This window comes from Triturus cristatus, chromosome 1_1, assembly GCF_964204655.1.
Source record: "Triturus cristatus chromosome 1_1, aTriCri1.1, whole genome shotgun sequence".
Lineage (NCBI taxonomy): Eukaryota > Metazoa > Chordata > Amphibia > Caudata > Salamandridae > Triturus > Triturus cristatus.
This window is the reverse complement of record NC_140579.1, coordinates 980,288,599-980,305,400: the sequence shown is the minus strand read 5'-3', so window position 1 is coordinate 980,305,400 and position 16,802 is coordinate 980,288,599. Positions and strand designations below refer to the sequence as shown.

The 16,802-nt window shown below is 47.5% G+C and overlaps 1 protein-coding gene and 1 pseudogene across 2 annotated transcripts in view; one reads left to right on the top strand and one right to left on the bottom strand.

The window, feature by feature from the left end:
• The window catches only part of MAPK14 (mitogen-activated protein kinase 14), a 789,257-nt gene that overhangs the window by 512,480 nt on the left and 259,975 nt on the right, over nt 1-16,802 (top strand). For both annotated transcript variants that reach the window (XM_085651061.1, XM_085651059.1), the window contains exon 7: nt 10,071-10,185. In XM_085651061.1, coding sequence (XP_085507187.1) covers nt 10,071-10,185 — 115 coding nt within the window. The remainder of the gene's footprint in view (nt 1-10,070; nt 10,186-16,802) is intronic.
• LOC146871413 (large ribosomal subunit protein eL43 pseudogene) lies at nt 8,100-8,383 on the bottom strand (annotated as a pseudogene).

Below are 16,802 nucleotides of genomic sequence, written 5' to 3'. Positions count from 1 at the left end.
AAATCTCCACATAGACTGATTTATACCACATCGGAACATGGTTCATCTCGACCTATTTCAATTTCACCTTCAGCCTCAGAAGGCTCAGGATCTTCTTTGTCTATTTCAAGATCCGGATCGCCAGAGGTGAGGAGTTTCTCTCCAGCTCTTCCAGTAGAAAAGAGCCCTCAAGTGAGAACGCCGACGAGACCATTAAGACAGGAGGAGAGTCATACTCTGAGTCAAGCCCCAGCAGAGTACTGCCTCAGGAAACTTCTATGGCACAGGCGGTTAGTATTTCCTTAACAAGGTTGAGGAATCTGGTTCAGCCGTTAAGACCAGCAAGTTCCCATTCTCGAGGAAGAGAATATCAACGGGGCTCACGTTCGCCCAGGAGACGATCCAGGTCCACCTCTCGCAGGAGAGAGTCTGTGGGATCGGAGAGAAGACGACGTAGGTCTCCTACATCCTCTTCGTCAAGCCAGTCGTCCAGAAGAGATTATTCACCCACACTCTCAGATACGCCACCATCTAGAGTTTCGCCAGTGGATGACATTAGCACCTTCCAAGATGTTTTGTGCAGAGGAGCGGCAAAATTAAACATTCCAATGCCTGTTCAGGAAACCACTTCCTCTGTCATCTTTGAGACCCTTCACGAACGGGCGGCGTCTCGTCCACTGTTGCCTCTGATCCCTGGGTTGCTTAAACCAGTCATGGATATCTTCCTCACGCCGGCTACTATCAAATCAGCTCCGGCACGAATACTTAAAAAATATCGTCCAGCCCCGGAGGATCCTCTTTTTCTCAAGGCGGACCCTCCACCGGACTCTGTGATCACTGCTGCAGCCAGAAAATCTCACTCAGTGGCTTTGTCATCCACAGTGCCGCCGGATAAGGAAAGTAAGACACAAGACTCTTGGGGGAGAAGAGTATGTGGGTCGGCGGCCTCCGGCATAAAAGTGGCCAGTGCCTCAGCGCTTCTGGGGCGCTACGACAGATCACTCTGGGACTCTCTTCAAAGATTTATAGAAAAAGTTCCTCCTGAAGATAGAAAGGACTTTGAGGAGATATTGCAAGAGGGCAGTCTAGTCTCAAATCAGGTGAAAAGTGCATCAGCGGATGGAGCAACGCTGGCAGCGCACTCTTATGCTCATGGGATTTCCGCCAGAAGATCATCTTGGCTAAGGCTAACGGCTCTGAAGCCTGAAGCACAAGCAATAATTTTGAATCTGCCTTTCTCTGGGAGCTCGCTTTTCGGTTCACATACGGATGACGAGATGGCTCGCATGAAATCAGAACTGGAGACCATGAAAGCCGTGGGGCTAGAGAAACGAAAAGAATTCCGTCGTCGTAGGGGAACCGACAGGCGTAGCTACCAACAGAGGGTTCAAACCCCTCACTGGCAGAAAAATCAAGACCAGCAAGGGCAGAAAAAGCAGCAATTCCAGTCCCGCAGATCATCTAGGGGACGTGGAAATAACCGCCAGTCCAGCGGCGGAAACAAGGCTCAAGGAAAGCAATGAGCGATCGCTTCCTCCAATGCCGTCCATCGCTCCGGTGGGAGGAAGTATTGCACAACATCTTCAAGAGTGGCAATCCATCACCAAAGACAAGTGGGTTCTAAATATACTGCGACATGGATACTCGCTTCGTTTCCTGAGTCCCCCTCCCTCGATCCACCCTGTACATTCATCTCATCAACTCAAGATGCTAAGAGAAGAAGGGGCGACCCTTCTGCTCAAATCAGCAATAGAAAGAGTTCCCAGGGCGCAGAGAGGGAAAGGAGTCTACTCCAGATAATATCTAATTCAAAAAAGAAATACAAAAGCAGAGTTCCAGCCCATCTTGGACTTACGAACACTCAACAAGCATATCAGAAGGGAAAAGTTTTGCATGCTTGCGCTTCACCAAATATATCCACATCTCCGTCGAGGCGATTGGATGGGCTCGCTGGACCTGCAAGACGCGTACTTTCATGTTCCCATCTTCCAGAGTCATCGGAAATTTCTAAGATTCGTAGTGGGGACCTCTCACTACCAATTCAAGGTTCTACCATTTGGCCTGAAATCAGCTCCTCGAGTGTGAGGCGCGCAGGAGTCTTCGTCTATCCCTATCTAGACGATTGGTTACTCAAAGGTCCATCGCCTCAGAGTGTAAACTCACAGCTGACACGCTGCCTGATTTTGTGCCACCGATTGGGACTCAGGGTGAACTACAAGAAATCCACCTTCACACCAACGCAGAGGATTCACTACCTAGGAGCAATTATAGACTCCGCAGTAGAAAAAGTGTTTCCTTCGGAGGAGAGACGGTTATCCCTTGCCCAAAAAGGCAGGCAGATTATAGCCAACAGTCTGTCTACAGCGCGGCCGATTATCATCTCTGCTAGGGGCCATGGCATCTTGCATATTCCTAGTGCCCATCGCCAGATTGCGGATGCGTCCTCTCCAACAAGATCTGGAGGACAAATGGAACCAAAAGAATTCCCTGTGGGAGGAAAAAGTCTGTCTTTCATCAGCGGCCAGGCAGTCAATCAAGTGGTGGTTAAAACCACTCAATCTTCAGGTGGGGATTCCTTTTCATTAAGAACCCTCATCATAGACGTTGATCACCGATGCATCGCTGCAGGGTTGGGGTGCGCACTTGGGATCCCTGCAGACTCAGGGGCTTTGGTCCAGCAGCAAACAGCTGTATCACATCAACATGCTGGAGCTCAGGGCAGTCCACCTAGCCCTCAAAGCGTTCCTGCCCTCAATCAGGACGAGTTCCATTCTAGTACAAACGGACAATACCACCACAATGTACTACCTGAACAAGCAGGGAAGTACTCGTTCCAGGACGCTCTCGCTGGAGGCTCAATCCCTGTGGCGATGGATCCTGGCAAGGAACATTTCCATAACGGCGGTGCACCTGCCAGGCGAGCTCAACGTTCAAGCGGACTCACTCAGTCGGCATTTTCAAGACCCAGAGGACTGGGTTCTCAACGACGAAGTGCTAGAGGACATTTTCGAGGAGTGGGGCCGTCCGCAGGTAGACCTCTTCGCGGACGAAAACAACACAAAATGCCAAGGCTTCGCCTCAAGGTACTATCGACCAGGGCCTCTGGGGAATGCCCTTTTGATCGACTGGTCAATGACATTTGTGTACACCTTTCCTCCTCTCCCGCTAATCCCGAAAGTGGTGACCAAGCTGCAATGCTCGACCACCAAGATGATCCTAGTAGCACCGGACTGGCCGAGGCAGTGGTGGTACCTAGATCTCCTTCACCTATCGATCCGGCCACACAAGCGTCTGCCGTGCAGGCCGGACTTGCTAACCAAGATGCAGGGGAGGATTTACCATCCCAACCTTCCCTCTCTGAGCTTAACAGCATGGCTCCTGAAGTCCTCCAGTATGGCCATTTAAACCTTCCCCAGGAATGTATGACCATATTGAAGGAAGCTAGGAGGCCTTCTACGAGACACTCATACTTCTGTAAGTGGAAGAGATTTTATTTTTGGTATATTCAAAATCATCATAATCCTACTAAATGTCAAGAGGAAGTGATATTACCCTATCTGCTTCACTTAGCCAGGGTGGGGTTAAAATTCTCCTCCATCAAAGTGCACCTGGCGGCCATTACGGCCTATAGGCTCTCTCCATCTCAACAATCATTCTTTAAGATTCAAGTGGTAAAAGATTTTTTGCAGGGACTCTAGAAGGTTTACCCCCCAGTGAGGCCTCCCTCGCCTCCTTGGGAGCTGAATCTGGTTCTTTCAAAGCTTATGAGTCCACCTTTTGAACCCATACATAAGGCTACATTACAGCACCTTACGTGGAAAGCAGCCTTCTTGGTAGCTATCACCTCAGCACGTAGGGTGAGTGAAATACAGGCCCTCTGCTCAAAAGAACCCTATACGGTTTTTCACCTTAATAGGGTGGTGATGAGAACTCATCCTTCATTTTTACCTAAGGTGGTGTCCGATTTTCATGTGAATCAGTCTATCTAACTACCAACTTTCTTTCCCAATCCCTCCTCGCCAGCTGAGAGGGCGTTGCATTCTTTGGATGTTAAACGAGTTCTCAAATTTTACTTAGATAGAACTAAGGCTGTCAAAGTCTGACCAACTGTTTGTGAACTATGGTGCTGTCCGTACAGGTTTTGCAGCATCTAAACGTTCTATTGGCAGATGGATTGTGTCAAGCATTAAACTAGCTTACCAATTAGCTCAGAAACCGTTGTGGCCTCTACCTAAGGCACATTCCACACGAGGGAAAGCGGCTACTGCTGCGTTTCTCAATAATGTCCCACTCTCCGAGATCTGTAAAGCAGCTACTTGGAGATCTGTCCATACATTCACGAGAAATTATTGTCTGGACTCGGACACCAGAGCAGACACTCAAGTAGGGCAAGGCTCCTTGAGGAATCTGTTCAACAACTGATTATTTCGGTTGTTATCTTCAATGTATAGTGCAGTTCTCATTTGCCTGCGGTGGAAGATGGGCTTGCTATTCTATTCAGTGCTTATGACTATTGGTGAGGATCCCCTGGAAGAGAAGGATAAGTTACTTACCTGTAATCCTAGTTCTCTTCCAGAGGTATCCTCATCAAAGTCATAAGCAACCCACCCGCCTCCCCAGGCAAATGAGAGGACTGTATTATTAAATATGGAAGAAGTATATCTTTGTGTTTAGGACTACGGTCCAGCAAAGAACAACTGACCCAACTGTCACCCCTGAGGCATGATGGGATATTGGAATCAGGGCTGCCTTAAAGGCACGGTGCCAGTTTTTACCTGTACAAGGCTTTTCAGTCTCTATGGTATTGTATTGCAATGCAGCCTGCAGGCTAACAATGTTTTATGGATCTGTGTTTTGCACAGTGTTTTCTTTTCATTCTCATGAGTTTTACCTCATTAAAAAAAAAAAAAAAAAAAAGAAAGAGATTTAGGTGTATTATTATACCTATGGTGTGTTATTGGATATTTATATCTACATTGTCTAGCCTACTATGGGGGCTGCATTTGCTTGGAAAAAATAATATATGTTTATACATATACAGAGCTGTCTATATGTGTTTTTCATATATAATTTTATCATTTCCGGGGTCCCCGCACGTGGGCGGGAATATTCAGTGCTTATGACTTTGATGAGGATACCCCTGGAAGAGAACTAGGATTACAGGTAAGTAACTTATCCTTAGTGTAATTCCCACTCTTTCTCAATTCTTGACTCTGGAATTTCTTCTTGAAGCAACACACCATATTGACGCACAAAGGAGACTGTTTTTGCGTTGCCCTCAAGGCCAGCTATTGACATTGAGTATCCACAGAAAGATCATTCCTGAATTATTTTCCCTCGTTGAATGTGGTATGCTTATTTGTTACATTTTGGAACATTACATTTTCAGTGTCTCTGGATGCACGTAGAGTCTGTAAGTTATCGGGCAAGTTGCACAAACATTATTCTGTGTTTTAGCTTTTGAAGCCCGTTGACTACTTTTTGTGATACAAATATCTCAAAGACTACTAAATGATTTTCTAACAAACAAAAGAAGGCGCTGCTCTATGGACGGTTCTAGTTACATCCCAAGTTTGTTGTAATTCAGTGCAGCAGTATTTTTGCTGTAGCACAAACAATGGCGGCTGCCACAAACAACGGGGGTCGGGCGGTTGGAGGGAGCACAGGGTGTAAGATAATATTTTAAGATTTAAAAAATGTACCTGAAGCCGACGGCCGCCTCCCGCGTCGGGCTTCTACTTCTCTGCCAGCAGCCTCTGGGACAGACTCCCATCCAAACCCCCACGGCTCTCATAGGAGAGCAGCGCAAGGATTGGCCAGAGCGGGCTGGAAAGACACTCTGCTCAGGCCAGGGGGTCTATGGAGGTTTCTCTGGTTCGGCTGGTCAGTGCAGCCGGGCTGGAGAAACCCAAATGAACATGTGTGTTTTAGTCTCCCTGATACAGCCGACCACATACATATGCGCAGGAGTGCATATAGCACTCCTCCTCTAGTGCCTCGACTCTCCCTGCACAAGCTGGCTCAGAGCCGGCAAATGAAAAATAAAACGATTCTAGAACATCATTTTATATATCATTTGCTGGCTCTGTTTCGACGCTCCTTCGCACAGAGGTTAAGGTGGAAACACAACTTTTTGACATCTCTGAACATTCCCTCCAGGATGAATCTTCAATAAACTTCACATGCTGAATTTTATTTGATTGGAAAGTTTTGTACCGATTTGGCGAATTGTTCTGAAGTTATTAGCAATCCAGAAAATGTTTGACAAATGAGACCAAACCAAAACTACAGTAGTAGTTATCGCTGACACTGTATTTAAAACATATGCTATGTAAAATAGAAGACATGTATACTTGTTTTCATTTTCACAATCCAGTTTTTTTTCATAAACCTGCGAGTATATTTACATGCTATTGGAAATGTTTGCTCATTTGACTGAAAAATATTCTTTTTTTAATTTTTTTATTGTGATTAGAAATTTCTACGTTTTTTGAACCATCAATATCCGTGCCATAGATACTGCACAAGGCACTTCTAGGTTCTCTTTCCTATGATCAGTGTCAGGCCTATTTCTCAAAAAGTGCAAAAGGTCAGAAATCTGTGCCTCACATTCGTGTATGAATATTTCTAATGTTTTAGGGATTTGCAAGCATTTCCCAATACTACGTGTGGAAATCTTCACAGATTTCCAGATGTACTCTGCATACTCTGTAGATTAAGTGAAAAGTCAATAAAGACTTTGAAATATTTGTATATTTGCATAACACGTAGTTTTTATTTTGTTGGCTTCATAGCAAATTTATTTTTTCTCGTGACAAAATACCTTCATCTGCACCAACTTAAAATGTGGGGTGGTTTCCATACTTTTCCAAACCTCACTACACACTTATCTTTTGCATAAATAAATATTTAATAACATCTAAAGTCATTAAAATGTGTGGGTATGCCATGCATATTGCATTGCAACAGCTACTGCACCATTTTTTCTTTTGTTAAAAAAATATTGGAAATTCACCATACTAGAGGACTTCGTTAAGTTCTATCTGCAGACGTAATTTTCTGTAAACTCAGGTTTTTATGCACGCAGGCATATGTTTTGCACTGATGTTTCAACTTTAATATGCTGAAGAATTTGTAAGCAAACCCCAAAGTAATCATCCAGTGTGAAATTCATACATGCCTTATCTGTTGCCATAACTAAATACCTGTCCTTTTTGAGAGATCCTTTCAAAAACGCGTACATTTGTTAGGTCTTTGGTGCATGATTACGCCTCCTCCAAACCAAACCCTATAGGCAATAAGGGGCTATTCAGCTTATGCCTATGCTGAGACTTCTCAACACAGTGATTGATCTCTTGTACTGACCCAGTGGATTTATTTTGCTATATGCAACCAACCGTATGCTTGGGCTTTTCACTTGGACTTGGACCTTGATTAGTTGAAATATATTATCAAATTGTCTTTTCTGGGTCTGTCTCCCTTCAGTAGTGGCTCTTTTGGAAAATCCTTTAAAATAGCAAGTCAGTGGGGCTCAGTGTGGGTCTCATTATTTTGGTCACCTACACTGGAGATATTATAATTTAGTGCCATTGCTTTCTAGAACTGTCCACACTTTACATAATAAGGTCTTCTCTTTACTTAATTATTGTCTTTTATGAGGTGCAGAAATCGACTGACATACTCTGAAGTGTTACACAGGTAGTAAAGTGCTACACAGAACTGAGGAAGGACATAAGATTTAATAGTGGGTAATTGTTTTGTAGTTCAGTTCTGTTACGCGATTGAGAATTTAAGGCACATGCAAAAGCTTGTCTTCTTAATGGCAGAGTGTGACCCACACCTTTACAATTGCTAAGTACGGGGCAACTTTCAATCCGGATACTTTGGGCTTGATTACGATCTTGACGTATGGGTTACTCTGTCACAACAGTGACCGATATCCATCCCGTCCGCCGAAATATAAATCCCATTGGATATAATGAGATTTATATTCCAGCGGACAGGTTTCCGTCACCGTTGTGACAGAGTAACCTGTCTGCCAAAATCGTAATCATGTCCCTAAATCTCTTAACATTTTATTGAGCACAAAGAGAAATGAACACACGCAGATGGTGGTGCAACTTTCTACTGGTCTTTCAATTCCTTAAGTCTTCTGATGGCAGGTTTCAGGGTCACTGCAGATGTGGTGTTGTAAGTCCAGGGCACCCCTAGCAACGATCTTCATACAGGAATCACAGTGCCACATTCCCACAGCTTTTTTCTTCATCTTAGTCTTGCCACAGACAGAACACGTGTATTTAACATGTTGACTGATTTCAATTTTCTTCACCATTTTTCCGAGCGAGGCACCATAACGGGTACCATATTTACCCACTATCACGACCTTCTTGGTGCACATGGCCATTTTGCTGCAGGAATCGAGCAGAAAGAAGCTTCAATCTGGATACTACTAAAAACAAGCATTTGCAATGCAGTAGGTCTCGCATTTCGAGAATTTGAGCTATTGCCAATGTCTTTTATTTATGTGTTTTAAAAACCTACAAGCGCTGTCTAAACACGCACTTTGTGCTTATAGTCCTTGCTTAAGAACAGCAAGATTGGCAGTAAAAGAGGCGCAGTACTGCCAGCTTTGCTTCTCATAAGCAATGACTAAGTACGCTTTGAAATGTGACAAAATAATTATTATATTATTCCAGATTAGGTTGTACTCTATGTGGAGCTGATAAAGGGAAATTTATAGAAGGTTTAATATAAATGAGATGTGGTAGGTGCAGTACAGCAAGCTGCGCTTAGATGTCCCTAGTGAGCAAGGCACCAGCATGGCTTGTCTAGGTGTAGTTGCACAAGCTGTGCCTAGAGGTCCCTAGTGAGCATCATAAACTTTGAAGATATGGTAAATCTACCCTACCCATAATGCATTGCATGCAAGACAGTACCTCGAGGACATTCAAATAGCTATGTCCATGTATACAGCTAGTAGCTTTGAAATGTGACAAAATAATGATTACTTTAATTCCAGATCAGTTGTACTTTATGTGGAGCTGATGAAGGGAAATTTATAGAAGGTCTAATATAAAAGTGAGATGTGCTAGCGAGTAAAGTAATCACTGGTAATCTAGTAAAGGACTAAGTGAGTGTCCTGTCTTGAGGCCTTTAAGAAAGTAGTGCCTTGGAGCTGTAATTAAAACTAAGGGTGTAACTACACAAGTAACAAGGAGTGTCCTCATGGGAGGTTTCAAAAAGAGACTGGGTGGCACTATGGAGTGACTACAAAGCGTAATGATCAATGAAAAGCCACATTTACAAAGGGAGGGACAGGAGCCATTTAAAAAGATGGGTGGGAAATAAGTGGAGCTTTATCCACATATCCTGAATACAGCATGTCTCGAAGAGACAGCGCAAGCGCTGCCTAGGCGAGACCTAAAAAATTAAATAGCATTAGTAATTGATGCTTTTTTTTTAGGTATCATGGCATTGGAGGACATGAGCAACATTTACACACTTATGCCCTGTACCAGTAATGTAGCTACGAATTCTCTGTAGAATATGCTGACTAGAGAACTACTGTTAAGTCAGTATCATTTTCATACGCAGTTAGTCTTCACTGTTAAGAGTGTGTACCACTCTTTATTGGGAATTCATCCCTTTATGAGTGTTTTTCAGTTGTAATCATGGCTGATTAAATAGTGTTGAGGTGCCCTTGGATAAAGTTTCTAATTGTGCATGTTAAATCTGTCCTGGGTGAGTATGCTGAGAGACTAATGTTCTACATTGAATGTTTGCTCAGTGAATAAAACAGAAGTGGTGTTTCCATGTATAGATGGGAAAACCTTTGTGATCGTTTAAAAAAAAAAATATTTTTTTTCAGAAGCGTCACCACATGGCTATGTATAAAGGTGGGAAGGTTGCCTGTGTGATGGTGTTTAGCTCCCAATAGTGAGAGGGCACAAAGTTCTATCTAGTTTAAATACTAGTCCGACATCCATGAATGTATTTATTTCTGCGGGCTTTCACACTGCAGCTAGGTGAGTATGTTTTAGTTCTGTAATTTATTTCCTGTATTTCAGATTTTTCTTGTTTCTGCCCTACAGATCCTAGACTTTGGCCTTGCTCGGCTCACAGATGATGAGATGACAGGATATGTTGCCACTCGGTGGTACCGAGCTCCTGAGATCATGCTTAATTGGATGCATTACAACCAGACAGGTAATGTCACTTATCCATACACCTTTATACTTTCTTCTCAGAAAGGTGCTGGAGCTTTGCTTTCAGGTACCAGCCCAAGCAGAATATGCCCTTTCTGAGCACTCTAGTAGTCTCTTATAACCCAAATACTTTGCCAATATTGTTTTCCATCACACCATTCCATCATTCAAGTGCAGTAGTTGGTACTTCTCTCTAAATCCACCTCGTTCCCTTTACAACATTCAAGATTCGGCTTTCCCCTTCATTTCACCCACCAAAAAGTTAGTTTGTTCACAAATTTTCACAGTATAGCTCTACCTCTCCTTCTATCATAGTACCCAGTTGCACAGTACTTTCCTTTCAACTCCCGTTCCTAGAATCCCATAAGACTTCTAAAATACATTTTCTCTGAATTCCAAGCTTGGGATACTGCCTGATTCTACCAAATAAACTGTTTTTGTTTTCTTGTCTATTTAGTTAAGACTGGAAATTGCATAGTTCATGAAGCTTAAAATGTCCAGTATTCGTAAGCCACCCTTTTCAAGCTGTGTGGCATTTCTTGTTTGGACTGTTAGAAACTGGATTTCTGGTTGGCAGAGGTGTGCACCCTGGTCAAGCAGGAACCACAGCCCTAGTCAGGGTTAGTCAGTAACACACTCTAAATTAACCTGTGCTCATCCTCTGGTAGCTTGACACAGAGCAGTCAGGCTTAACTAAGAGGCATTGTGTAAAGTGTTAGTGCACAGAACACACAGTAACACAGGGAAAATATCACAAAAGAACTCCACACCAGTTTAGAAACCTAGTCAATATTTTTTATGAGTGAAACAAGAACAATATGGCAAAAATTCAATAAGCAGAAGTCAAGATGTACAGTCGGTGTCCAGGGAAATGCGCTGTTTCCGATCAGCATGCAGATGGCCACTCAGTCACACCTACCCTTCCTTTGTATGTTGCTGTCTAGAGGGAATGTAGGCATCCAGCTGTCACTCATCCCAGATGGATATTCCATAGGCGGGCAGAAGACACCAAATGGTTACAATAGGAAAATGCCAAATTTCTAAAAGCAGCAGTTTCAGAATGGCAACTTGAAAACCAACTTCACCATAAGTTGTGTTTTTAAATTGAGATTCCAGAGACACCAGATTTGAGGGTCCCATCTTTTCCCAATTGGAAATTACTCTTATAAAATGTAGTAAGGCAATCCCAATGTTTATTCCATGGGAGAGATGGGCCTTGCAGTACTGAACAACTAATGTTAGGTCATTTCACTACCACGACATGTAAAACTTAAAAGTACATATCCTACTTTTTAAACACACTGCACCCTGTCCATGGGTTGTTCAGGGCCTATCTTAGGGGTGACCTATATGTGATAAAAAGGAAGTCATGGCAGTTTAAAATTGCACACACAGGCTCTGCAGTGGCAAGCCTGAGACATGTTTAAAGGGCTACTTGAGTGAGTGGCACAATCAGTGCTGCAAGCCCCATTGTAGCATTTGGTTTACAGGCCCTAGGTACTTACTAGTTAGTGACTTATAAGTAAATCAGAAAATACCAATTGTGGATAAACCAATGTTACTGTGTGTTAAGTGAAGAGCACATGCACTTTAGGACTGGTTAGCAGTGGTCAAGTGCTCAGATTGAGTCCGCAAAAACAGAAAATCTGAAAGAAACACGTTAGTTAGATTCCTCACCTTAGAATATCCCCAGGCGTCAGGCTGGATCCGGAAAGATTTTTCGTCAGCAATACCCTTGCGCATCGCTAGGCGTCGTCTGCGGCTCCACGTCCGTCGTGATCGCCGGGATGACGTCGTCTGAGTACTTAGACGCCGCCCTCACGCGCTGACATCAGTTCTTTTTTCCGTGCCAGTAAGCGCCGATCCGGGAAGAGCATACCCTTTCAGTCATTTTATGACTAAACATTTTTTAACTCTTTTGGTTCTATTCTTCGTCGACCTCGATAGGGATGCCTGGCTTCAAAGCTTGTGACACCTGTCACCGACTGATGTCGGTCACAGATCACCACCGCCGGTGCCTCTATTGCCTTGGGGCCGACCACGATGCCGAGTCGTGCCTCGACTGCCGGGCCTTGATGTCGAAGGCTAGGCGGGAGCGGTCCCGCAAGCTGCTCGAGTTCCGGCAGTCGGCTCTGCGCCGCTCAAGGTCCCTGTCGAGGAGGAGGTCGAGAGACCGGTCGCGGAGCCGCAGCCATCACCGCTCGTCGGGTCGAAGTCTTCGCGATCCGGTAAGTCGAAGCATAGCAAGAAGTCGAAGAGGTGACATCACTCTTCGGACTCCCCTCGCCGGTCGCGTGACTCGGCTGAGGGTTCGGGTGGCACCACCCGCGCGGCTCCGTCGGAGCCTCAGGAGTCCCGTCCGACCCCATAACCTCCGGTCCCTGGGTCTGACGGGACTTCCTCGCGGCCATGAGGAACCTGGTTTCACCGTCGACGCCTGCCGGCGCCCCTTCGGGCCCCGCAGGCTCGACTGGGAAGCCTAGCGAGCCGGCGGCTCCGGCCCCGGCGCCGTCGTCGACTCCGGTCCCGGCGCCGCCGGCCCCCGGAGGATCCAGGCCTGGATCCCAGTCGGCGCCGGTCGACCTCACGACCCCTCCGCCGGCGCAGACTCCTCCGGTGCCGCCTTCGGACGATGCCGTTCCCCGGTTTAGTCCTGGTCCGGACCCGGTGTCAGAGCGGCGGCGCCCGGCGCCGCATCCGACGCCAATGGGTGACAGATTCATCTTCCGTCCGGCTCCGATCCTTCCACCTGTATACCAGGAATTGGATGACGGTGACGACTGGGAGGGGTCTGAGGACCTTCTGGCCCGGCAGGGCCAGTTATCTCAGGACTGGGCAGACGAACTGGGGGATGCCAGTGGTCTTGACACCTCCCCTGACACTGGCTTCATCTCTCCTCCGACCGTGGCTTCGGAGGAAGGTGCTACATTTTCTGTGGTGCTGCGCAAGGCGGCTGAAGCCCTCGGGCTAGAGTTGCCTGTGGTGGCCGTGAGGATTAATCTCCTCACTGAAGTGCTTCAACCGTCAGCAAGCTCCTCGGAGCCTCTGCTACAGTTCAATGAAGCACTGAGTGACGTTCTGAAGGGCACCTGGTCCAAGCCCTCCACAGTTCCTCCTGTGGACCGGAACGTGGCCCGGCGCCACCGCCCTTCGAGGCGACCCCTCCAGCCATGCCACCGCAGTGCCACCGGATTTCGGGGGATCACTTGCAACTTCTGCAGGAGGAAGTTACGGCCCTCTTGGCCAAGGGGGCCATCGAGCGCGTTCCTGGTCCAGAAGTAGGTTGTGGTTGTTATTCCCACTACTTTCGGGCTCCCAAGAAGGGCAATGGGGGCCTACGCCCTATCTTGGACCTCAGGAGCGTCAGCGCCTTCCTCGGGAAGGAGAAGTTCAAGATGCTCACCTTAGCTCAGGTTCTGGCTGCCCTAGACCCTGGAGACTAGATGGTAGCGTTGGACTTGCAGGACGCTTATTTCCACATCCCCGTCCTGCCGGCCCACCAGCGTTACCTGCGGTTCACGGTGGGCCAAGAGCATTTTCAGTTTACCGTGCTCCTCTTCGGCCTGACCAGTGCCCCTCGGGTGTTCACGAAAGTGATGGCGGTGGTCGCAACTCATCTGCGCAGATTAGGGGTTCCAGTCTTCCCCTATCTCGACGACTGGTTGTTGAAGGCGGTCTCGCCCCAGGCAGTCGTCTCCCACCTCCAGACTACGGCCGACCTCTTGCATTTGCTGGGGTTCTCCATCAATGTGCCGAAGTCGCATCTGAGTCCCTCCCAGAAGCTCCTCTTCATCGGAGCGGTTCTGGACTTGGCGCAGTTCCGGGCCTATCCTCCGGAACAGCGGGTCCGGGATATTCAGGTTCTGATTCCCATCTTTCGGCCTCTATCCCGGGTCAGGTTGGTGCTGTGGCTTCTAGGTCTGATGGCCTCCTGCATCCTGTTGGTGCATCACGCCAGATGGCGGATGCGGGCTCTGCAGTGGGACCTGAAGTTTCAGTGGGCCCAGCATCGGGGCAACCTGTCCGACCATGTCTTGATCTCGGAGGGCACTGCAAGACAGTTGCAGCTCACGGACCGCGATTGGGTCAATGGCAGATCCCTCTCCCTACCCCAACCGGAGCACGTAGTAGTGACGGATGCGTCCCTCCTCGGATGGGGGGGGGCCACATGGGAGAGGCGGAGATCAGAGGCTTTGGTTTCTGGCAGAGTCACGGCTCCATATCAACCTTCTGGAGCTAAGGGCAATCCGACTTGCACTGAAGGCATTTCTTCCCTCTGTCCGGGGAAGTGTAGTGCAGGTGTTCACGGACAACACCACCGCCATGTGGTACTGCAACAAACAGGGCGGGGTGGGGTCGTGGACCCTTGGTCAGGAGGCTTTGCGCCTCTGGACATGGCTGGAACATCAGGGCATCACCCTGGTGGTTCAACATCTGGCGGGCTCTCTGAACGCCAGAGCAAATTAACTCAGCCACCGGTGCATGATGGATCACGAATGGCGTCTGAACTCGAACGTGGTGCAAGGCCTCTTTCGGCAGTGGGGAGAGCCTTGGTTAGATCTATTCGCCACCGAAGAGAACGCGCAATGTCAGCAGTTCTGCGCGTTGGAGTTTCCAAGGCGGCACTCGCTCAGAGACGCTTTTCGTCGCGAGTGGAGTTGCGGTCTGTTGTACGCCTTTCCGCCTATACCACTGCTGCCCAGAATGCTGAAGAAGGTCAGGCGCGACCGGGCCCAAGTCATCCTGGTGGCTCCGGATTGGGCACGAAGATACTGGTATCCCGAGCTACTCAGTCTGTCGATCGATCCCCCGATACGACTGCCTCTTCAGGAGGACCTTCTGTTGCAGCAGCAGGGGACGGTCCGCCACCCAAACCTGTCCAGCCTCCACCTCCATGCGTGGAGATTGAGCGGCGGCAGTTGGTGCCATTTGACTTGCCTCCTGAAGTCTGTAAGGTTATTCTGGCAGCCAGGCGTCTCTCCACAAAATCGGTATACGCCTGTAGGTGGAACAAATTTGTGGCATGGTGCACAGCAAAGGCTGTACATCCCCTTTCCGCCCCTCTTTCTGAGGTTCTCCTCTTTCTTCTTTCTATGGCCCAGCAGGGCTCTGCTCTGGGCACCCTTAAAGGATATCTTTCAGCTATTTCTGCTTTCTTACGGCTTCCTGATCAGCCTTCTCTTTTCAAATCCCCTGTTGTTTCTTGATTCTTTAAGGGCATTACTCACGTTTCCTCCTGTCCCTTTCGTAATGCCTCAGTGGGATTTGAATCTGGTATTGACGTTTCTAATGTGCGCTCCCTTTGAGCCACTTCATAATTGTCCCCCTGTCTGTTGATGCTTAAAACTGCTTTCCTGGTTGCCATCACCTCTGCTAGAAGGGTGAGTGAGCTCTAGGCTCTCTCTTCTAAACCTCCTTTCCTTTCTGTCCATCCGGACAAAGTTGTTCTCAGGACTCGTCCTTCCTTTCTCCCTAAGGTGGTGACTGCCTTTCACATCGGACAGTCTGTTACGCTGCCCACCTTCTTTCCGCCTCCGCATCCCTCGAAAGAGGAAGAGAGGCTCCACCGTCTGGACCCAAAACGAGCGCTGTCCTTCTATCTCGACCGCACCAAACAGTTCCGGGTGGACGACCAACTCTTTGTTGGCTACGTGGGCGCTAAGAAGGGGGGTGGACGACCAACTCTTTGTTGGGTACGTGGGCGCTAAGAAGGGGCGGGCGGTGCACAAGCGAACCATCTCTCGGTGGGTTGTTTTGTGTATCAAGGCCTGTTACTCCTTAGCTAAAAAGGAACCTCCTGTAGGGCTGAGGGCCCATTCCACTCGGGCTACAGCGGCGACCACTGCCCTGGGCCGGGGAGTCCCCTTGCAGGACATTTGTCAGGCAGCAACGTGGGCCTCTCTGCACACGTTTGCCAAACACTATTGCCTGTTCAGCCAAGTCCGGAGAGATGGCTTCTTTGGCCGTTCTGTTCTCCAGGACTATCTGGTGTGATCTTGGTTCGCAGGCCCACCACCGGGGTTGGTATTGCTGGGGTATCTATTCTAAGGTGAGAAATCTAACTAACGTATTTCTTTCAGATGAACAAATTACTTACCTTCGGTAACGATATATCTGTAAGAAACATTAGTTAGTTAGATTCCTCACCGACCCACCCATCCTCCCCGTTCTGCGAACCGATATCTAGGGTTGAGGTCATCCCTTTCAGGGCCCTAGAATTTTTTGGCACCAGTGTCGGTCTCTTGCATGGCACATGGCTCTGCGTTCCTTGCGCGGAAAGCTATGTACAAGAACTGACGTCAGCGCGCGAGGGCGGCGTCTAAGTACTCCGACGACGTCATCCCGGCGACCACGACGACGGACGCAGAGCCACAGACGCCGCTTAGCGACGCGCAATGGTATTGCTGACGAAAAATCTTTCCGGATCCAGCCTGACGCCTGGGGATATTCTAAGGTGAGTAATCTAACTAACTAATGTTTCTTACAGATATATAGTTACCGAAGGTAAGTAACTTGTTCGTCAGAATGTAAGTCAGGTGAAACCATGCCAAGGATGCCAGGTCTAACTGACCATTTTTCTTTTGAGAATTTGATTAGTTTGGCTGTTTATGTGAAGAA